This window comes from Gigantopelta aegis, chromosome 9 (assembly GCF_016097555.1).
Source record: "Gigantopelta aegis isolate Gae_Host chromosome 9, Gae_host_genome, whole genome shotgun sequence".
NCBI classification, from domain to species: Eukaryota; Metazoa; Mollusca; class Gastropoda; order Neomphalida; family Peltospiridae; genus Gigantopelta; species Gigantopelta aegis.
In genome coordinates, this window is record NC_054707.1 from 576,852 (window position 1) to 600,782 (window position 23,931).

A 23,931-nucleotide genomic window follows, 5' to 3' on the forward strand; every position below is an offset into this window, starting at 1 on the left:
TGGGTCTTTCCCCATCCCAGCCACTGCTAGATGACCAATATATCAAAAGCCTATATTGTGTGCGGATCTTTGGGAAAGTGTTTTATAAAATCTAAATATAGCCGGTTTTCTCCAAAGAGAAGTTTCTTTTAGTGACGTTAACTAAAACATTAATTGTAGACTTGGATGTTAAACATTTGGTATTGGTAATTATGGTCTTAAGACAACTTGCAACATTTATCCATTAGTAGCAAGGCATCTTTTATATGCACTTCTCAGGACAACATTTACCATGGCCTATTGATGTTGCAGTCGTGGGGATGGGGTAGGTGGGGGTAGAAACCGTGGGTCTGCCGAGAGGCTGTGATCCATTGACCAAAGCACCGGAGGCGAGTTCTCTACCTAGTGAGCTTAATTCCAGTTTAAACAAAACCAACAAACTTTTAATTAATCAATGTGGTCTTAAAACCATATGCACCAGGGGGGGGGTGGGATTTAACTGTCGCGGTGCTTGCATTGCAGGATCAAACCATGTTGGTGGATCCATTCATCTGATTGGGTTGTTTCTTGTTCCAACTGGACAAAAGGTCATGGTATGCATTTTCCTGTCTGTTTGAAAGTGCATATAAAAGATCCCTTTCTGCATTGAAAAAAATGTAGCGGGTTTCCTCTGATGACTACAAGTCTGAATTACCAAATGTCTGACATCCCAAAGCCGATGATTAATTAATCAATGTGCTTTAAGTGGTGGTGTTTAACAAAATAAACTTCTTTTTTTTCATACACCCAACAGATGGTCTTAAAAGTTTAAAAAAAAAAAATAAACCACAGACAATGGATTAATCAACATAAGTTACATGGTTAACCTGCATTTCAGAACTGAAAACCATAAAACAAAGCCATAGTAACTGAAATGTTTTTATTATAGGGTTATACATATACAATGGTTACAAAACTACAGTAACATAAATAATTAAAATGGTAACCATTTTGGCTGGTGGTTATACTGATATGAATGATAATGGTGCATATTGTTGGGGTGGGATTATTTACAAGGGTCTCTTGACTGGTCTTTGTCAACTCTTTAAAAACATACAGAAGACTTCAGATGGGAAGGATTAAATAATTAATACTCGTATATAAAACAGTAATTAATACTTTATACGTTTCCAAAGATTCAGTCAGTCATTGTTTGCACTGCCAAACCTAGGCCGAACTGAAATGTGGTCTAGAGTTTATTGCTAATACAGATTAGTTTGTAATACTAGTAAGATCTAACAAAATCATTGGTGTACTTTTGCTTTCAAAATGTGTATTTTATTCTGTGTGAAGTGTGTTGGGGGGAAAAAACACAACATTTTGTATAGTACGCTGCATATAGGTAGGGAAAATGTGTACTTATTTGAGTAGTGTGCGAGAGTAAGCTAAGTATGTTATCAGTTAGTATATCTGACAAATTAATATTTAATAGAACACTTATTTTAATCATTTCTTTTAGTAGAGATTTACATTAATGCGAGATTCAACATTGGAGGACCAAGAGGCCATTGACATTCAAAATACACAATATGCTTTCTGATCATCGCGTTCACAAGTAGTTGTTGCTTTCCATCTTTAAGTACTGTACAACTTTACAGTTTATATCTTTAAGTACTGTACAGTTTATATCAATACCTTTTCAATTTTAAGATTCAAATTCCACTACAAAATGAATTTTGAACATATGTTTTACCATGTATTTGATTTTAATCTATATTAGTTTGCACATGATGTAAATGTGTGCATAAAAAGGAGAAGAAATAACCCAAATTCAAAATGTTATAAAAATAAAGTGGGAAAGAATGCAAAAACTAGTAGGATGATATCTGTATGATTGTATTTTACACTGATAAACTCCATCATGATGCAACATCAATCTAGGTACAAAATTATAAAAGTGTATCTAGACAGTAATTTGTTTACAAAATGCCTGCCATTTGATAAAAATATACAAACACATCTAAAAATAATAATACATTTCTAAAAATAGACCAATATACATAAAGAGATTCCATTCTGTGATGGCAAGGAATGTAAAATGAAAACAAAAAACCCACCTTACAACTTGTACCAAGGTTGCCATGGAAATATTCTTCGAGTCTATTGCTTCAATAATAATACATATAATAATTGTCCCATGAAACGCATTTATTGAAAAATCACGGGCCAAATTTACAAAGCCTGTTTATATCTTATATGTGTTTAACATTCATTTACAATGCTTTAAGAAAACCACGGCCCTGTTCCACAAACCAATCTTCGTGCTAATATCATCTTAAGTAAATTAGGTAGTTATGCATTTACAGTGATCTTAGCACTAAGATCACTTGGTGGAACGGGGCCCAGGCTAGGATGTGGTGAATCGCACGAGTGAAATGTACAGTTGATTGTTGACGACTCTTACATCTTTATGACACTAATTTTAATTCCTAATGTTTCAAGTTTTTCAATATTTCAAGTTAAACAGTCTTCTATTTGTTAGGCTTTTAAAAACACTGCATTAAAAAATTATCTGTGTACTGTTTTAGTTTTGTCTCCACTGAATATTTTGTTTCTCACAGCAATACTATGGTTGTTAACTGTGACTTGGTATGTTGTGTCGGAAAAAACATAAACTGCCATTTTGACAACACCATAGGCAAATTAATAACAGAATGGGTTATTGAAACACATTTTAAAATTATCTTTTGGGCAATTTAATAATAAACTAAATTTGCCAAATTTAACTTTAATTGGGTGATTTGGTAGCTGACAACTTAACCCTTCTAACTAATTAATGTCGAATGATTTAATAACTGAACATACAAGCAATAGATTGTCACTGTAATCACCTGACAAAACGGGCATAAGTGTACAGGGCGGGGAGCAACTGCCCTAGTGCTGGAGCAAAACCTCAAATTTAGTAAAAAATTATACAGATATTTGGGCAAAATGTGCTAACCTGTGACCTTTTTGCCAAGTATTTCCATTATTATACCCTCACCCCCCTACAAAAATGGGAGCCCGTATGCCTATGCTGAGGTGATCTGGTGATGATGTGCATCATTTAATCCCAAAAATTGAGAAATACAGAATTCGCTACTCAACAAAAAGTATGAAAATGTCCGTTGATGATGTAATCAACAATCACCATTTTGTGCCAACAACATTCAGCTGTACGTTGCTCACATTTATATTATAATGTTTTTAGCAAATGTCCGTTGATGATGTAATCAACAATCACCATTTTGTGCCAACAACATTCAACTGTACGTTACTCACATTTATAGTATAATGTTTTTAGCAAAGGCTCTGTATTATAAAACAAACTATCAGTGTAAAATATTCCTAAATTAAATCATTTTTAAAGGTATAAATTGGGAATGTTGAGAAAATGTAACTGGGTTTTAGTACATTCGTTGTTTGAGGAATAATCTAATGATTACATTTGAACATACCGTTATTTTATAAAATCAATAATTACAGTTATCCAAAACTCTTGGGGTTACTCAAGGTTAAACAAAACACCACCAGTGCAGAGTTGTACAAGTCTGATGCAGATGGTGCATTTCTGATCGATTACTTGGCATTTTCAACATAATAAATTGAGTACTGAAGGACCATGACAAATTGATGTTGGATAAGCTCTGGATATAGATTTATGAGAAAAAAGTATAAATTACAATTTGTTACTTCTTACTATTTTCTGGCACTACAAAACTGGCTAATAAAAAGCTACAAAATGTTTAGCACTTGTAGATGAACTGTAAAAAGTGTATATATTATCAGCAGTACGTATACCCTTATTACAAAATTGCATCAGTAAAAAACCTTCACACGCTAGCTACACTTGGAGATTAATTGTTTCTGCATGTGAACTCCACTACCTAACTTATTTACAGGAAAAAGATTACAAGTAATAAATCTGTCCATAAGCAGGAAGTGTATCCACTTCACAACAATATCCAATCTAACAGATGACGACATATGCATATAATGCTGGCATGAGATGAATACATCGTATATTACATGAAAATCATGTGATACAACATGTATGTATTCAAGTGGACTGTATTGTACAAATATCTGATAGAATGAGGCTTGCTGGGTGACATATTATTATTCAGATACAGTGTTGTAGGATATGGCTGTTCTAGGCTCTGTGCTTATAAAACTTTTAATGTCTATAGATTCAAATCTTTCATAGTTTAGGTCTTGAGACAATGCCATACAAACCAGGCGCGGATGCAGGATTTCTGAAGGGGGGGGGGGGGGGGGGGTCCAAATGTGTTAACTGATAACACAGAACAGTTAAAATAATCACGTTTCCCATTAAAGGTCATAGTCAGTTTTCAAAAAAAGAGGGGGGAGGGGGGGGGGGGGTCTGGGCCCCTGGATCCGCTACTGCAAACTATATGCATGTGATGTCATTACCGATTGGAGTCTAGACTTGAAATGTTTTATAATCAAAGGCTCAGGGCCCGTGCTTATAAAACTCTTAAAGAGTCCAGACTCCATCTCTAATGACGTCACATTTATACAATTTGTATGGCGTCTCGGACTCTATTAGAGTCTGGAGTCTAGACTCTAAACGTTTTATAAGCACCAGACCAGGAGTAGGTTCAAGCCTTGAGCTGTCAATCAAGTTGTAAACTGAATCAACTGAGACAGGACTCGCCCTGAACAGTACCAAATTAGCTAACTGCTAATCCTTATACAAAATGGCTACACCTGTTAGTCTTTAGAGAATAAAATATTGCTTAAATTGTCCACATTTTACAAATTTTCAAGGAAGTACATCACTCTATAAAATAAAAACATTTCACCCATCCCCTAACATTAGTATGCCATTTTATTTAATGCCCAGACAAAAATAAAAACATTTCACCTATCCCCTAACATTAGAATGCCATTTTATTTAATGCCCAGACAAAAATAAAAACAACCTTGTTTCTATTTATTATTATAAAATAAATAATTTTGCAATCATTAATAGATAAAAGCACAGTATTTCACTTGAATGCAAACATTAATATACATGTAGCTAAAAGGTCACTCATTAATTTTACTCGTTGTATTATTAGCGTATTGAATATGAGAATGATTAGTTATGCTGTCACCTCAAGCCAAATCTGTTACACACTATCACATGTTACATACATATTAACAACAAACAGTTAAAATCGGACTGTTCAAACTAAAATTTAATACAAATTGTAAATAATTCTAAAAAATTATATATCACATTGTTGATGTAAATAGCAAAACATATATATGGAATGCTTAATCTTAAAAATAGTCATAGATGTTTTCCAAAAAATACAACCGTCTAAAATGAACATGACTTACAAATCTCAGCTGATGTGTAATTAAATTACACAACATTCCATGGCATGATCTGGAGAAATCTGTCTGTTGGCAAATCAGATATGCATAATACCATTGGTAAAAAAACTTTGTAGTCTTCCTGAAGCCACACATTTTATTATTATTCACCCTATATTTCTGATAAAATGACAAAAGCACGGGTGCTCTTTTTTACCACTTTTTATCAAGCACATGCCTCTGATCTAACATTGCAACCACAATAGTTTTGCGTAACCCATGGAACTTTAACTCTCAAAAGAAGCTTATAAATGAACAAAGCAGACTGCTGAATTTGCCTTCAATAGTATCGTGATGTTTGGAGTTTTATACATTCCCGGAGGTTTTTCATGCTTTTGTGATCAGACAACTATGTTGTATTATCCCAAACACAGGACTTAATACCTGATCTGGTTTTACAGTTGGTAACAGATTATGCTAGTTCCAAGTCCCAACATGATGTCACTCAGATTTATGAACAAATCACAAATGATATTATTGGAATAATAAAACTTGTCTTACATAATCGTATATTTAAAAACCAGTGTTATTCTGGAGACAGGCTACAGCGTAATGCACTGAGGTGTAGCAAGGTAATGTATTTTGGGTTGCTATTAGCACGATTCAAACAATCTAATTAATATGCTGAGGAGACCATACTTGTAAAACATTTTAAGTCCAAACTGAAAACTAGAGCAAAGCGTCCCATTTGCTGTCAAATTAAATACTGCTGGTGCTATACTTTACCCCGTGTATGCCATAGACTGGATACCATATTTATAAAACTTCAAAGGCCAACTCAAGACTTAGCAGTGTCCATTTGCTGACAAATTATTTGTTGCTGACGCCATGCTGGGTCCCATCTATGCTATAATCTGTCTCCACCATTAAATCTGTTAGTTTTCAGAAAGCAATCACCAATTACTGTATAATTACTAGGAAAACAGTACAACAGAAAAAGAACATGTTAATTTTCAGAAATAAATGTCTAAATTATACAAAGTTAAAAATATCAAAAGCTAATAAAAGTACAAATACAACGATCACAACAATTCATTTAAGACACGGCTGTGCTAAAACTGATAGCACTCGTGTTCTCATTGATCCAATGGAAATAAAAAACGATTTTGATTTTGAGATCATATTTTATCAGCATAATACACATTTTTCCATATTCCTATATATATATATATTTTAACACCTCATTTCCCAGGAAAGTAAATTCTCACAACCACATTTTTTACATTTCTCAGGAAATGAATTTTTTTACAAAAAACAAAACACAAAAAGTCAATCTTCAACACACCATGCACTTCACATGTTTCAGGAGGTAAACTTTTTATCACATAATGTTGCAAAAAGGTTAGTAAACCCAACTGGTATATCCAATATTATTAATTTGCATTTGAATACTTATTGCGAAGTCATAGAAATGTGAACAGTGATTAGTCTGTGGGTTCACTGTGCATCACATAACTTCCATTTTCACACTTACGTAAACAGAATATCAAAATGCATTCAATGTTGGAATAATGAAAAATCCACTCATACTCTCCATGTACATGTTGAAATTTCAATGCCATTCCATGGCTGAATATATCCTCACATTCTTATCAAACCTTTTATTTGCAGTCAAACTTGCTATACGTATATCAATTCATTATAACGGGCACATCAGATATATCCCAATAAGTGACAGATGCATGTATTTGTACCTTCATTTAGAGGCTAATCTCTTTGGCCCCGTGGAGAACCTACGGAATACAGCAGCTTTTGTTCGAGTCACTGGGATCCCTGTCTGAGCGTACGACGAAGACGAAGAAGAAGATTTAGCAGCTACTTGGTCATAAAATCTCCATTTAATTCATTATAAAGGGCATATCATATATACCCCAATCATACACCAAATGCATGTCTGTAACTTCATTTAGAGGCAACCTCGTCTTAAAAATTTCATTTTAATAAGCTACTTGGGTGGTCATCATGGTACTTGGGTAGTCATTATGCAGTACAAACATACTCTGATTTTGACAATAGTAGTATCATCAGTAGTGTAAACTGGTCTGATAAGAGTACGCGTTCAGGTATGAACAATCCAAAGTCACATCATTTGTTAGAACGCTCAACTGCATGTGCCTGTTCCATTATAATCTCATTGTTGTTGTCACGGGTCTCACATCACTGTTTAGAAACAGTAGAAGATTCACTAGGACGACGGTTCTTTACTTCCTGGATGATGGTTTCTTCAAGATGAACGGATGCTCCAGCAGTTCCGAGGCAGATGACCTGCGACTCTGATCTCTGAAAACACAATTAAAAAAATATATAATGGCAAAATTAGTTGAATCGGTTAAAAAGAAAGAAGAAAAAGGAGGGGGAATTTTGAAGGTTTATCATTTAAACTGTTACACACAACCCCTCCCCAACAAACATTTCATTTAAACTGTTACACACAACCCCTCCCCAACAAACATTTCATTTAAACTGTTACACACAACCCCTCCCCAACAAACATTTCACTTAAACTGTTACCCCTCCCCAACACATTTCACAACCCCCCCCCAACAAACATTTCAGTTAAACTATTACACACAACCCCTACCCAACAAACATTTCATTTAAACTGTTACACACAACCCCTCCCCAACAAACATATCATTTAAACTGTTACACACAACCCCTCCCCAACAAACATTTCATTTAAACTGTTACACACAACCCCTCCCCAACAAACATTTCATTTAAACTGTTACACACAACCCCTCCCCAACAAACATTTCATTTAAACTGTTACACACAACCCCTCCCCAACAAACATTTCATTTAAACTGTTACACACAACCCCTCCCCAACAAACATTTCATTCATGTCTTTGTTAGGACTGACCATCCAGTAATGAGGAGAACTGCATTGACAGGTATATATATATAGAAAATAACTTACAAGTTAAGAGGAATTACGCATTATCTGTCCCGAGTGAAATTAATGTTATTAGTCACAAGCTTTATTTTAAATTGTTTTTGTTTTTGTTTAAATGTCATTTTTAGGATTTCCAAACCTTATTAACCATTGAATTTGGGTTCTTTGTGAATCATAAAATGATTTAATGCAAATATCTTGGGACTCCATCTAATAACCTTACACTTCCAACTCAAAATCTGGGATTCACAAATTTCGAAACATCAAATCCTGCTGCTAAATTTGAAACCTGCTTGAACAACTTTAATTTTAATAATGCTATTTTACAGTCACAAATCTTTTTTAATTTTTAATTCTGGGTCTTGTTTCTTGCTATTCACAATGCTACATTCAAGTGTTTTGGGAGTTGAGCTACAATAATAATTACCTTGTAAGACAGCACTTAACAAAATGGCGGGCTTCGTCTGAAAACAGCTCAGGTAGTGGTGGGATGGGTTTGTCAGAACCAATGGCAAATATTGCAGCCATCGGGTTTACATTTGCCCTGAAATCAGATCATCAAATAAACATGAACAGTAAACTTGTCTTAAGATAAATTAACAAAATGTTAATATTATTTATATCACACCAGTAATTTGTAACTTGCTACATATGAAGAGTTCAGGCTTACAACCGATAAATCCATGTTAGTAATTTTCTGAAAAAGAGGGGTTTTTTTTGTTATGATTTCTATGTAAAACATATCAAGTTCACAATGGGTGAACTCAAGTTGAAATGCATGTAAGTAAAGTAAATAAAGGGCAGAATTAAAAAAAAAAATGAGTATGAAAATCAGAACATAACACCTTGAACCGAGTAATGATAGTAGAAGTCGTTTTTTTTAAAGATAAAATGGCGTTATCGGTCTTTGTGCCTGAACTCTTCATATGAATAACATTATTAAAATGAGTTATTTCGTTCTAACCATTTAAGTGTGTATTTAAATAAGTATAGTACTTGTGTAGTGGATAAGATATTCAAAATGGCAATCAATCTGACCAACTGACACAATACTGTTACTTCTGGTCCTTTGATTAAATTATTTAGTACTCTTTTGGCCTTAACATAAATGTAGTGAGAATCGGATTGATTTCATTCCCTATATTCCTCCCTATGTTCCCAATATTCCTCCCTAAATTCCTCCCTATATTCTTCCCTATATATCTCCCTATATTCCTCCCTAAATTCTCTATATTCCTCCCTATATTCTTCCCTATATATCTCCCTATAGTCCTCCCTAAATTCTCTATATTCCTCCCTATATTTCTCCCTATATATCTCCCTATATTCTCTATATTCCTCCCTATATTCTTCCTTATATATCTCCCTATATTCCTCCCTAAATTCTCTATATTCCTCCCTATATTCCCTATATTTCTCCCTATATTCTTCCCTATATATCTCCCTATATTCTCTATATTCCTCCCTATATTTCTCCCTATATTCTTCCTTATATATCTCCCTATATTCCTCCCTAAATTCTCTATATTCCTCCCTATATTCCCTATATTTCTCCCTATATTCTTCCCTATATATCTCCCTATATTCTCTATATTCCTCCCTATATTTCTCCCTATATTCTTCCTTATATATCTCCCTATATTCCTCCCTAAATTCTCTATATTCCTTCCTATATTCCCTATATTTCTCCCTATATTTCTCCCTATATTCCTGCTTATATTCCTCCCTATATTCCCTATATTTCTCCCATCCATTCCAGACACTTTGACCGTGATCAATATTTCTTGAAAATACAGAAAACAATACTTAGTTACCATGGTGGCTTCTTGGTTGCCATCTCAAACACTGTGCAACCCACACTCCTGAAATATATAAAGATAAAATTAAGACATGTATCAATGTGCATTAAATGCTCTATTTTTAATTACCAGTTGTAACCACAAGATAAAGTGCCTCATGTCTTCCATTGGTGTGTAACACATCATTACACACACATTTTGAGACTCATAACAACATGTAGTTGTAAGTCTTGTAAGGTTGCCAATCTAAGGCCTAACAGACAGAGGAGTAGGCTTTAGGTCTGGCAGGTATGTTACCAGTTGAAAAAGAAATGCACCGAACTGAGCATGACAGAAGACACCGCGACTTTGCTGGCATGAGCTACATTCACATCTGGAAGCAGACTACACAGAAGTACAGCTACATTCACATCTGGAAGCAGACTACACAGAAGTACAGCTACAGGCAGATCTGGAAGCAGACTACACAGAAGTACAGCTACAGGCAGATCTGGAAGCAGACTACACAGAAGTACAGCTACAGGCAGATCTGGAAGCAGACTACACAGAAATACAGCTACAGGCAGATCTGGAAGCAGACTACACAGAAGTACAGCTACAGGCAGATCTGGAAGCAGACTACACAGAAGTACAGCTACAGGCAGATCTGGAAGCAGACTACACAGAAGTACAGCTACAGGCAGAGATCTATTTCAGGGGTGGGATTTAGCTCAGTCGCTTGAGCACTCACCTGAGGTGCTTGCGTCGCAGTATCGAATCACCTCGGTGCATCGATTCAACTGATTTAGGGTTTTTCTCATTCCAACCAATGCACCACAACTGGTCAAAGGCTGTGGTATGTGCTTTCCTGTCTGTGTAAAAGTGCATATAAAAGATCCCTAGCTGCTAATAGAAAAATGTAGCGGGTTTCCTCTGATGACAAGGAGTCTCTAAGACTATGTCAGAATTACCAAATGTCTGACATCCAATAGCTGATGATTAATTAATCAATGTGCTCCAGTGGTGTCGTTTAACAAAACAAACTTTATTTCAACAAACATGGCCATTGGTGTAGCATACTGTTACCAGATATCGGATTTCTTTCCGTGCCCCGTCTCGTTGACGACCTCGGGAGCCATCCAATATGGCGTTCCCTTCATGGACTTGAGGATCTGCGACTGGCTGAGACTCAGGTTGATACACAGGCGTTTGGCACAGCCAAAGTCTATCAACTTGATCACTCCATTAGGCATCAGCATAACATTGCCTCCCTTGATATCTCTGGAAAATAAAAAAACAAACATGAATAACATTGCCTCCCTTGATATCTCTGTGAAATAGAAAAACAAAACATGAATAACATTGCCTTCCTTTATATCTCTGTGAAATAGAAAAACAAAACATGAATAACATTGCCTTCCTTTATATCTCTGTGAAATAGAAAAACAAAACATGAATAACATTGCCTCTCTTAATATCTGCTCATTGTTGTGCAAAGGAACTCTAGTTAACTGTTGTTACAAGACAACTAGTCACTGGTTTAGAAACAAACATGTATAAGATCCTGTAAACATCTAAACTATTGGTCCCCTGATGATCCACCAGTATGTTCAAGTAGACTAAAGCCAACCTTTACACATGTAACACTAATAAATAAAGGATACTCCCCGAGTGTCTTGTGATATAATTTACCTGTGAATGATGTCGTATGAGATACTGGTGGTTCTCAGTTCAAACCTTACCCGTGAATGATGTCGTATGAGATACTGGTGGTTCTCAGTTCAAACCTTACCCGTGAATGATGTTGTATGAGATACTCGTGGTTCTCAGTTCAAACCGTACCCGTGAATGATGTCGTATGAGATACTGGTGGTTCTCAGTTCAAACCGTACCCGTGAATGATGTCGTATGAGATACTGGTGGTTCTCAGTTCAAACCGTACCCGTGAATGATGTCGTATGAGATACTGGTGGTTCTCAGTTCAAACCGTACCCGTGAATGATGTCGTATGAGATACTGGTGGTTCTCAGTTCAAACCGTACCTGTGAATGATGTCGTATGAGATACTGGTGGTTCTCAGTTCAAACCGTACCTGTGATTGATGTCGTATGAGATACTGGTGATTCTCAGTTCAAACCGTACCCGTGAATGATGTCGTATGAGATACTGGTGGTTCTCAGTTCAAACCGTACCCGTGATTGATGTCGTATGAGATACTGGTGGTTCTCAGTTCAAACCATACCCGTGAATGATGTCGTATGAGATACTGGTGGTTCTCAGTTCAAACCTTACCTGTGAATGATGTCGTATGAGATACTGGTCGTTCTCAGTTCAAACCGTACCCATGATTGATGTCTATGAGATACTGGTGATTCTCAGTTCAAACCGTACCCGTGAATGATGTCGTATGAGATACTGGTGGTTCTCAGTTCAAACCGTACCTGTGAATGATGTCGTTTTCATGCAGGTATTCCACACCTTCAAGAATCTGTTTGGTGTATCGTCTGAACACACTCTCATCCAAGGCTCCAAACCTGGCTAGGATACTGGCAATTGAACCGCCAGGTACAAACTGCATAAAGATGCTGACAATGTCGTTTTCAAAACTGGTTCCCAGATACCTAGAACAGAAAACATTACATGAGGTGAAACAAAGATGTCTTTAACAAGGAGTTCTCCATACAACAAAATACCAAAGCCAAGTTCAACATGTTTAAAGGCCCATAACAACTTTAACTCGGCCAAAAAATGTCATGTAGAAATTTCTGTCACATCTAAAACTTACAAGCAGTGAAGATGTGTAGAAGAAAACTTCAAGACTATGATGGTCCACAATAAACTAACTCAGAGGTAAACAATTTAATGAGACATCAAGACTATGATGGTCCACAATAAACTAACTCGGAGGTAAACAATTTAATGACACATCAAGACTATGATGGTCCACAATAAACTAACTCGGAGGTAAACAATTTAATGACACATCAAGACTACGATGGTCCACAATAAACTAACTCGGAGGTAAACAATTTAATGAGACATCAAGACTACGATGGTCCACAATAAACTAACTCAGAGGTAAACAATTTAATGAGACATCAAGACTACGATGGTCCACAATAAACTAACTCAGAGGTAAACAATTTAATGACACATCAAGACTATGATGGTCCACAATAAACTAACTCAGAGGTAAACAATTTAATGAGACATCAAGACTACGATGGTCCACAATAAACTAACTCAGAGGTAAACAATTTAATGAGACACGCATTTTTAAAGGGACAGACCCTAGTTTCAACCCATGAAAATTAACACTAAGTTTAGTTAAAGGGACAGACCCTAGTTTCAACCCGTGCAAATTAACACTAAGTTTAGTTCAAGGGACAGACCCTAGTTTCAACCCGTGAAAATTAACACTAAGTTTAGTTAAAGGGACAGACCCTAGTTTCAACCCGTGAAAATTAACACTAAATTTAGTTAAAGGGACAGACCCTAGTTTCAACCCATGAAAATTAACACTAAGTTTAGTTAAAGGGACAGACCCTAGTTTCAACCCGTGAAAATTAACACTAAGTTTAGTTAATCTACAAACCTGTAACATATTTGGATAAAGTCACAATTGAGTATTAAGTGAAACATGAGTCCGTGATTTTGAAATGGTGAAATACCTTCTAAAAATAGACTAAAAGTCAACTCCATAACTGTTACTTTTCAGACGCACGTGCGTTTTTAAAACTATGAAAAATGCATTTTCTGATGGATGACAAAAAAACACTTCAATGTATGGAAATGGATAATCAAAGCAATAAAATCTAAGTATGATAGCTCTGTAATAGTCAAAAATATGCCTTAGTGTTTTAAAACTAGGGTATGTCCCTTCAAAGTATCTATTTCTCATATCTTATTCTGCTCTGGCATAGACGACCTATTTGTTTGTACAAATTAAACGTAATTGCTACTGCCTGATGAAATATATAGTAAATATCGCAAGTTGAACATGTTGCTTCCAAACAACCTCGTAACAACCTCGTAACAACCTCGTAACAACCTCGTAACAAGATGGAAGGGTGAGCTAACCCAACAATGTTTTTATGTCTCAGATTTTTCAGCAGTTCCACCTCCTCTTGAACTTTCTCGTACTCTCGCTGCGCCTTGCTGTGGTCGGCTGCATTCAGTTCTATCTGCTTGACCGCAATCAGCCCCCCTTCATTGGTCAGCCCACACCAGACCTAAAACAGCAATAATAATACATGTACAGTCGTACCTGCTACAATATTCCTATTGTCCAAATGACAGTGCTGTAAAAGGCTTGACCATCTACAAAGTGGACATCGGGTCTGTGGGACCATTGGGCTATTTCTCGTTCCAGTCAGCGCACCACGACTCGTATATCAAAGGCTGTGCTATGTGCTATCCTGTCTGTGGGATAGTGCATATATATAAAAGATCCCTTGCTACTAATGGAAAAATGTAGCGGGTTTCCTCTCTAAGACTGTAAAAAAATTACTAAATGTTTGACATCCAATAGTGATGATTAATAAATCAATGTGCTCTAGTGGTGTCATTAAACAAAACAACCTTCTTCCAATAGCCGATGATTAACAAATCACTGTACTGTAGTGGTGTCGTTAAACAAAACAACCTTCTTCCAATAGCCGATGATTAATAAATCAATGTGCTCTAGTGGTGTCGTTAAACACAATAAACTTTAAAACAAACTAAAGAGTGGATATGACAGATATATAGAAGAGACTTACGACCCCAAATGCTCCTCTTCCCAGCACGTTTCCTTTCTTCCACTCAATGGTTTCGTCGGCATCCGACTGGAGGCTGTCTATTGTACCAGCGCTGCTTGTGCGACTCCCTCTACGCCCACGCAGGTGACTGCGCATCGTCTACAAAACAACATCACAATAATGCGACTCCCTCTACGCCCACGCAGGTGACTGCTCATCGTCTACAAAACAACATCACAACAATGCGACCCCCTCTACGCCCACGCAGGTGACTGCGCATCGTCTACAAAACAACATCACAATAATGCGACTCCCTCTACGCCCACGCAGGTGACTGCGCATCGTCTACAAAACAACATCACAACAATGCGACTCCCTCTACGCCCACGCAGGTGACTGCGCATCGTCTACAAAACAACATCACAACAATGAGCAGGGTTAGCTCTGACACTCACCAAATTCGCCAATTGTGAATTTTAAGAACAAATGGTGAATTTTATTTTAATTTGGCGAAATAATTTCAAGTACTAATTGGTATTTTGTTACCAAGTAACTGGATATCTATAAAATTTGGAAGTTTAATATATAATTTGGCGAAATTTCCTGCTGATCCAGAGCTAGCCCTGAAAGAGGGTGTTTGCAACGTATGTGTGTTAAATCCATCCACATGTATACCAGAGCAGAACTGGTCCACATCTGAAGAATTCATTTCCATTTATGTCATTTTGAGAACAGCACAGTTTCAACAGTTCAATTGGTAAAGATTGCGCTATTGTCGCATTGTTGAGTTTACTAACAATAGTATAGTTTCACTGCTAACTCCAAAATCTGGAAATTGGTGTATGTTATGTTTGGAAATAAACACTTCATATCATGTAGGATCTGGTAGGGGTTTTAGTTAGGTCTCATCAGGTAAACAACCTGTCCAAATAAACCTATTCATAGTCCGTCCCATCAGGTGAACAACCTGTCCAAATAAACCTGTTCATAGTCCGTCCCATCAGGTGAACAACCTGTCCAAATAAACCTGTTCATAGTCCGTTCCATCGGGTGAACAACCTGTCCAAATAAACCTGTTCATAGTCCGTCCCATCGGGTGAACAACCTGTCCAAATAAACCTGTTCATAGTCCGTCCCATCGGGTGAACAACCTGTCCAAATAAACGTGTTCATAGTCCATCCCATCGGGTGAACAACCTGTCCAAATAAACCTATTCAGTCCGTCCCATCAGGTGAACAACCTGTCCAAATAAACCTGTTCATAGTCCATCCCATCAGGTGAACAACCTGTCCAAATAAACCTATTCATAGTCCGTCCCATCAGGTGAACCTGTCCAAATAAACCTATTCATAGTCCGTCCCATCAGGTGAACAACCTGTCCAAATAAACCTGTTCATAGTCCGTCCCATCAGGTGAACAACCTGTCCAAATAAACCTGTTCATAGTCCGTCCCATCGGGTGAACAACCTGTCCAAATAAACCTGTTCATAGTCCGTCCCATCAGGTGAACAACCTGTCCAAATAAACCTGTTCATAGTCCGTCCCATCAGGTGAACAACCTGTCCAAATAAACCTGTTCATAGTCCGTCCCATCAGGTGAACAACCTGTCCAAATAAACCTGTTCATAGTCCGTCCCATCAGGTGAACAACCTGTCCAAATAAACCTGTTCATAGTCCGTCCCATCGGGTGAACAACCTGTCCAAATAAACCTGTTCATAGTCCGTCCCATCGGGTGAACAACCTGTCCAAATAAACCTGTTCATAGTCCATCCCATCAGGTAAACAACCTGTCCAAATAAACCTGTTCATAGTCCGTCCCATCAGGTGAACAACCTGTCCAAATAAACCTGTTCATAGTCCGTCCCATCAGGTGAACAACCTGTCCAAATAAACCTGTTCATAGTCCGTCCCATCGGGTGAACAACCTGTCCAAATAAACCTGTTCATAGTCCGTCCCATCGGGTGAACAACCTGTCCAAATAAACCTGTTCATAGTCCGTCCCATCGGGTGAACAACCTGTCCAAATAAACCTGTTCATAGTCCGTCCCATCAGGTGAACAACCTGTCCAAATAAACCTGTTCATAGTCCGTCCCATCAGGTGAACAACCTGTCCAAATAAACCTGTTCATAGTCCGTCCCATCAGGTGAACAACCTGTCCAAATAAACCTGTTCATAGTCCGTCCCATCAGGTGAACAACCTGTCCAAATAAACCTGTTCATAGTCTATCCCATCATCCTACAATATTTTTATTTTACAAAAAATAATTTCAGTTTTGTTTGACATAATAAGAAAAGTAAAAGTGATTTAGAAAATAACAAATACAAATTATTTTTGTATAGAATTTAGAAAACAAGTGGCTCAGAAATAAATAACTTATAGTAAATTACATAGTATGAAAAAAAGGTATTCTCTGTGGTAAGAACTACAAGCATGAATGACATAAGCACTGAACGTGATGTGAAAAAATGAAAGACTTAGGTTTCACTGCTTTCAATTATCTGGAAAGGACACAAAGTTCACAAAAAGTAACTCATAATTTGTCACAATGTTATCAGGAAATTGTTTTTATTATCATCAACTTTATGAATATTTAATAACTGCCTTCACACACACACACAGATGTTGACATCTACCAAAGCCAATGCATGTCAGATGAAGAAATAGGACTTGAAAGTAGAAAGCAATAGAAAAAGAGTAAGTTACTTAAATTTTAAACTGCCGCTAATAAAGCTGGTCTGACCCACAGCACTAACTACTGCCTGTAGTAGTGAAACAGAGGAGGTAGTTACAAGTGCAGAGAGAGAGAGAGAGAGAGAGAGAGAGAGAGAGAGAGAGAGAGAGAGAGAGAGAGAGAGAGAGAGAGAGAGAGACAGACAGACAGACAGAGAGTATATATACCTGTTAACATGCCCCTATACCACTCTCCAAAGTGGTCAAACAAAGCCCACAGCTAAAAGCTGATGTGGAATGACAGGTGTGTGGCATGGATAGCCACAAGAGACAAGCACCTGTTGCAGTTGGAGAGACCAGGACTGGGATGTGGAGGTGAAAGATAGGTGGAATTGCCAGATTGGAGAAAAAATTTAGATGGAATTCAAAAGAGTAAAAGAAAAGGGGGCAGTGGGATAAAAAAAAAAAAAAAAAAAAATTGTTTGGTTTTTTTTTGGTAACTATACAGTTACTTACCTCTCCTTCTGATGGATTTATGACAATCTCCTTGCTAATGGCTTCCAGTACAGCCACTTCCTTGTTGCCAATACGTGGACTCGTCTCTTCTTGCTGTTAAAACAAGTTGACACAAAACAAGAATCTATTAGGAACAGAATTATTAAACTTATTATTGGCATATTTAGATAATTTTAGAACTTTAAACCATTTTCGTGGATTTAGCTTATATGGCAATTATAATAGCAGGATTTTTCTCTCAATTTCTAAATCCATACATTATGACATCAAACAGCTGTAGTTTAAAACACACTAAGGTGTTGATTAAGGAAAAGCAAAAAAAGTTGGTCTCTGGTCAGACCAAAGTTCCAGAACTGATACAGCAATGCAGCATTTTTTTAGTATTTTTATTATTATTATTATTATTATTTTTATTATTATTTTAAAGCAGGAGTTGCACAGAAAATGTGGGTATATTTAAGGGTTTTTTTTTATTACATCCTCCTCGTCTGCCTTGGTCCATCCTCAATGGCCATGGTGTCCCGTCCTTTGTCTTGGTACCCTAAATATATTTTCCTTTACATCTTCCACATAGCCAAGGCAGTTTTTATAAGTTCAACTTTGGCCGCAAAAGTTTAAAAAACATGCCATGCTACTCATTCAGAACAACAGGACCTGTTTTAGAGAGAAATTAAAGACAGCTAATGGTCCAAGCCAGCATACAGACCTTGCTTTAATGGACTATTTTAATAGTTTTAAGACAAAGAAATGCAGTTTTTATTTGCTAGCTGTGGTAAGTAGGCCTGTTTGGAAATGATGAGCAAAGCTTATTAAGTTATTTTAAAATTAATTTATTTTGCATATAAGTTATTCAAGCATATTTAAGTATATTGACCCAAAACACTGCGTGCAAAAATCGATGTTATAAAGCAGAAATTTAAAACAAAAAAATGTTGACCAGAGACCAGAAATGTACTTTGTTTGGCCTAAAGTAAACATTCCTTTCCTTGTTAAATAATAATTACTTGTACACTGTATGTCCTGCAATGAAAATATCAATTACTATAAGCACCTTTAACATTCTGAAGTCTGCACTCAGGGCTGAAGTAAAACGTTTGGCCCAAAACTGCATACAATATTTATAGTACTTGAGTACGTGAGTCTTAGAATCTTAAGTGTGAGGCCATGTCTATACTCTAAAAGTTTTATAACAGATGGTCCTGGGTGTATAAAACTTTAGTCTAGATTCTAATTTTTAATGACATCACAAACATGCAATTAATATGGCAATGCCATGACGTTAATGTCACAAGACTATTACAGTCTTGAATCTAGACTAAACGTTTTATTAGCATCAGGCCTGCATCAGTCGACTCTCTGTCGAGTTGAGGTTCTAAAGGTTTTATTAACATCAGGCCCGATCTCAAACTATTCTTAATATTTGTTTTATATGAAAAAACAACAAATCAGTGGTCATACCTCCTGTGTGGTCTTTCCTTTGTGCACACTTCCTTTCTTGAGCTCGAGGAACTTGTTGCCGACAGGAGGCAGCCCGTGACAGCTCACAGGCTTCTTGCTCCTGTGAGGACTCTCGATACTCTGCTCGGGGCGGAGAGGAGCCTTGTGTGGCGTGGCCTGACTGCCATTCCTCCCCGACATGTTGTTCCTGCGAGGACTCTCGGTGCTCTGCTCGGGTCGGAGAGGAGCCCTGCGCGGCGTGCCCTGACTGCCGATCCTCCCCGACGTGCTGGACATGGTGGCCTGCAGCTCCATGTTGCGCACACAGTTCATCACCTTCTCCAGCTGCTTCTGTTCCTCGTCGGCATTCATCATCTCCTTCACCCGCGACGTGTCGGCGCCAGCGTCAATCATGGCCTTCACCTTGGCACCCATGTGGAAGTCGTCATCGTGGAACAGTTTTAGAAGGTGTGGGTTCGTCTCATCAACATAAGTATCTGAACAGCACACGTTATCAAGGTCTGAATGTTTAGAACGAAAAACATCATCATCTTCTTGTTCCGACTGTTTGGCATGTAAGACATCATCATCATCATCCGATTGTTTAGCATCATCTTTGTCCGATTGTTTAGCATGAAATACAGAGTCTGATTGTTTGAGTTTCAGGAGGACATTGTGGTCTGCTTCAGTCAAAGTGTTGTTCAAAGACCTCACTGTCCTGTTGGACTTTAAGGTTGAATTATGCGTTGATGTCCCCACTGTGGAATTGAGAATTTCCTCAATGGCCTCATCAATTTCACTGTCACTGTCATGTGGAGCTTTTTTGGTTTCAGAAAACTTTCTTTCAGATCTATGCGAATAAAAATCGTCACTGTCTATAGAATCACGTCTTCGCCTTGAGTGACGCAAACGATTGGTGTGCTTAAGATTTGCATACTTTTCAATTATTTTCGTTATTTCTGCATCAGTAGGCTCTCTGTCGACTTCAGGTTCTAGTAGAGTATGTTTATCAGCATTCAATATCTGAGAAGCACTTAATTTTCCTTCACTCACTGGTGTCACTGTTTGATGACCTGGGCTGATGGCACCTTCAGCCTTCTTCTTTCTACTTGAATGCCTTTTTCCTGAGGGAGCCTCATTTCGCAATCCCTGCTTAATGGTGGTGGAATGACAGCTTGACACACTTTCACCAGGAGAAATGCCCAACAGTTTATCTAGCTGATCACCCTTGACCATCTGGTCAAAATGGTTTATAGCTAGATCTGTACTGTTTGCTAATGACGGCGACTGGGGGATTGTGCTCAGTTTTTGTAACATTATTTCCTTGTGCACTTGATTTGTGATATCATCAAAGGGAGAAGCAAACTTATTTTCTTTTGTATTACTGTTGGCTTTCTTAGACACTGATGAACATGATGCTTCCGTAATTCTGACTTCTGGGCAAGGCTTTTGTGTCATATCGAGATTCATGGGTGGAAAGCCATCATTGGTCATCGCGGGAAGTGAAGACTTCTGTCCCTGTTTGATTTTCACCTCTTGAAACCTTGGTGTGCCTGGACTGGCCGATCTCTCTGTTAACTTTGGTGCCACTTTGGATTTTGGAACCTCAGCATTAATCAGTTCCACATCCGAGTCCTCAGAGTCCGTTGAGCCGAGGATTGTGGCCACTTTGACATCCGACGTGTCAAAGCAGTTGGTGGCCACGTGCCAGCCGATTCCAGTTATCAGAGCTACATCAGGGTTAAGGGCATTCTCAGCAAGAGCAGCTGTTTCTGGCTCGGGTTTCTTCCTCCTGGCAGACCGGACTCTCTTGCCCCTGGCACTTTTCACCTTGTTTCCTTCATCCTGCTCACCCAGCTTCGTCTTCCCACCTCGCCTGCGAGCAGACGGCTGGCGGTGACCAGACTGCGGTCTCTTCAAGTCTTTGTTGTTCTGAGATTTTTTGGCACTTTTTATATTGCGATACTTAGTCTGTGATTTGAGCTTACAAGTGGCATCTTTTGATGATTTTCCCACAACATAGCCAAACGATGTTGCAGACACTCCTTTGTAATTCGAGTGAGCTGTTGCAGTGTTTTTAACCGGTTTGGCAACAGGACTGTATTCTGGCACAATCATGTCCTCAAAAGGGTTAACAATCAGTGGTGTCTGTATGGTTTGACTTGGAAAGGGAGTAACAGCAGAAATATTGGGTATTTTTGGCTTTGCTTCTTCACCATGACATATAATTTTCACAAGAGGTTCTTTTGGTGTTGACACCAGTTGACTTTTGACATTATCATACTGATTAGAAAATCCATTTGACATCTGTGGCTTTAAATAGGTCTTATCACTTGCTTTAGTGTTTGCTAATGCAGCTTCTTGTCTATTTACTTTGACTGCACAAACAGGACCAGACTTCAGTGGGATCTGGTGATCAGAAGACTTCAAATTGTCAGACTTGGGAAGAGGATGTGAAACAGTGACATTTGGAACACTAGTAGCACTACTTTTGGTATTCTTTCCTTGAATACTGGCACTGTTGGAAGATCTTAAGCTGGAAGCACTTTTCTTGACAGATTCAAACAGTTTACTCTTTGGGGCAGAGGTTTTGTGGGAAAGTGAGGGACCGTGTGTGGACGTTTTAGGCTGCAGATGTTCTGAAGAAGCAGACAACTTGCTAGTTTGCGTGACAGTGTTTGGAGAGTTTAACACCGGAGATGTTGCACTTGATGTCACTGGATTGTTCTTTACAGGTGTTGTCGTAGCAGCAGTTACCACACCCACATCACACTTAGGCACCGCAAGACTTGAGTTTGTTTTGGCTACCTGTACACTATCAATACCAGAAGAAGAAACTTGAAGATTTGACTTTGTTTTTGTTATTAGCACATTGTCAAGGCCAGAAGTAGAAACTTGTAGATTTGAGTTTGTTCTTGGTACTGGCACACTGTCAAGGCCAGAAGTTGAAACTTGTAGATTTGAGTTTGTTCTGGGTACTGGACCACCAGGGCTTGATTTAGAAACCGAACCAAAATTCTCTTTATTAATTACTGAAGTTTTAGAAACCATTGATGATGTTTTTGAAGTCTTACTGGAAACACTTTCTCTTTTTGAAGCACTTACTGGCGGACTTGTTAAATCAGTATTTTCCTCCGTTGTCTTTTTCTCAGCCGATGACTGCTCTGTGCTCTTACTCGTAACACTTTTAACAAGACCTGTAGCTGTCACCGTGCTTGATGCAGAAAATGCTTTTAAGAACTTTGTCTTATTCTGATTGGTGGAGGTTGTCATCCGTGCAGTTTTAGATGCAACTAGTTTTTTGTTGGAAGTGGATGTGTTCTGTGTACTCTTCACAGAAGAAACACAACTTGAGGGTTTGGACAGACTTTGCGAGGTACAAACAGACTTTGCAGTATTTTGAGTATTACTGTCTTCCTCAGTTTTTACATCATTTTTCTGACCCTGATTGACCTCATCTACCATGTTTTCTGAAGAAACACACTTTCTATCTGGATTGTTCTTTTTATCCATAATATCAGATGTCTTGGGATTTGAACTTTTATTTACACTGGCACCAACATTAGGATGTTTTGTGTTGTTAGAACTTTTACCAACACTAGCAATCACATTAGAAGGTTTCGTGTTGTCAGAACTTTTACTAACACTGGCACTCACATTAGAAGGTTTCGTGTTGTCAGAACTTTTACCAACACTGGCACTCACATTAGAAGGTTTTGTGGTGTCAGAACTTTTACCAACACTGGTACTCACATTAGAAGGTTTTGTCTTGTCCGTCACTGAAGATTTTAGCCCCGTATTCTTGACACCACTTGTGTTTTTACCGTTCTGTGAAACCACAGCAGTTGCTGGTGGTGTGAGATTTTTACCCTTTGCCTGCCTGGTTCTCCCACTCTGAGGCACAAGTCCTTGTATCTTCTTGTTTAACTCAGAATCGCTCCTGGAAAACTTGACACTTGCAGTTGGCTCCGAACCCTCCACACCAGAAGGTGAGGGAGTTGATGCTTCAGCCGTCTGCTCTGTGTTATTTTCTGGAGCAGAATATTTTCTACCAGATGCAGATGACTTTGACTCTGAAGTTGTGAAGCTCTGGCTTCTTCCCACTTTAGTGCGAGTCTTCACACCGCTGGGCTGTCCAGAATCAGAAGACTTTTCAGACACACCAACTCTCTTTCTGTCACACTTGATCAATGGTGATATCCTGCCTTTGGCACTTTTTGCCGAGTTTTTGTGAACAAGGACAATATTAGCTGTGTCCCTTGGTGAAGATGATGAAAGACTGCTAGCACTCGACATGGGATCACTGCCAGATGACTGCAGCAAGGGATCTTTTGGGCGGCTTTCTTCCAAAATGAACTCTTCCTTGAAAATGGTGTGGCTGCGTAGCAGGTTGGTCCCATTAATGGCCTTCACCGGGTCATGTGAGATCTTAGGAAGCTCATCGTTAGACCGTGGAGACTGCTCCTGTTTTAAAATGAAAATGAAAGTGATCAAACTGAAACAT

General features: G+C 38.1%; 1 protein-coding gene across 1 annotated transcript in view; it reads right to left on the reverse strand.

Moving 5' to 3' along the window:
* Positions 1-6,835: 6,835 nt before the first annotated feature.
* Positions 6,836-23,931, reverse strand: part of LOC121380819 — a 96,778-nt gene continuing 79,682 nt past the window's right edge. The window contains exons 16-24 of the mRNA XM_041509801.1: positions 19,449-23,891; positions 17,991-18,083; positions 14,819-14,956; positions 14,139-14,290; positions 12,500-12,679; positions 11,145-11,339; positions 10,095-10,142; positions 8,708-8,824; positions 6,836-7,662 (exon numbers count right to left, since the gene is read on the reverse strand). Coding sequence (XP_041365735.1) covers positions 7,584-7,662; positions 8,708-8,824; positions 10,095-10,142; positions 11,145-11,339; positions 12,500-12,679; positions 14,139-14,290; positions 14,819-14,956; positions 17,991-18,083; positions 19,449-23,891 — 5,445 coding nt within the window. The 3' untranslated portion in view covers positions 6,836-7,583. The remainder of the gene's footprint in view (positions 7,663-8,707; positions 8,825-10,094; positions 10,143-11,144; positions 11,340-12,499; positions 12,680-14,138; positions 14,291-14,818; positions 14,957-17,990; positions 18,084-19,448; positions 23,892-23,931) is intronic.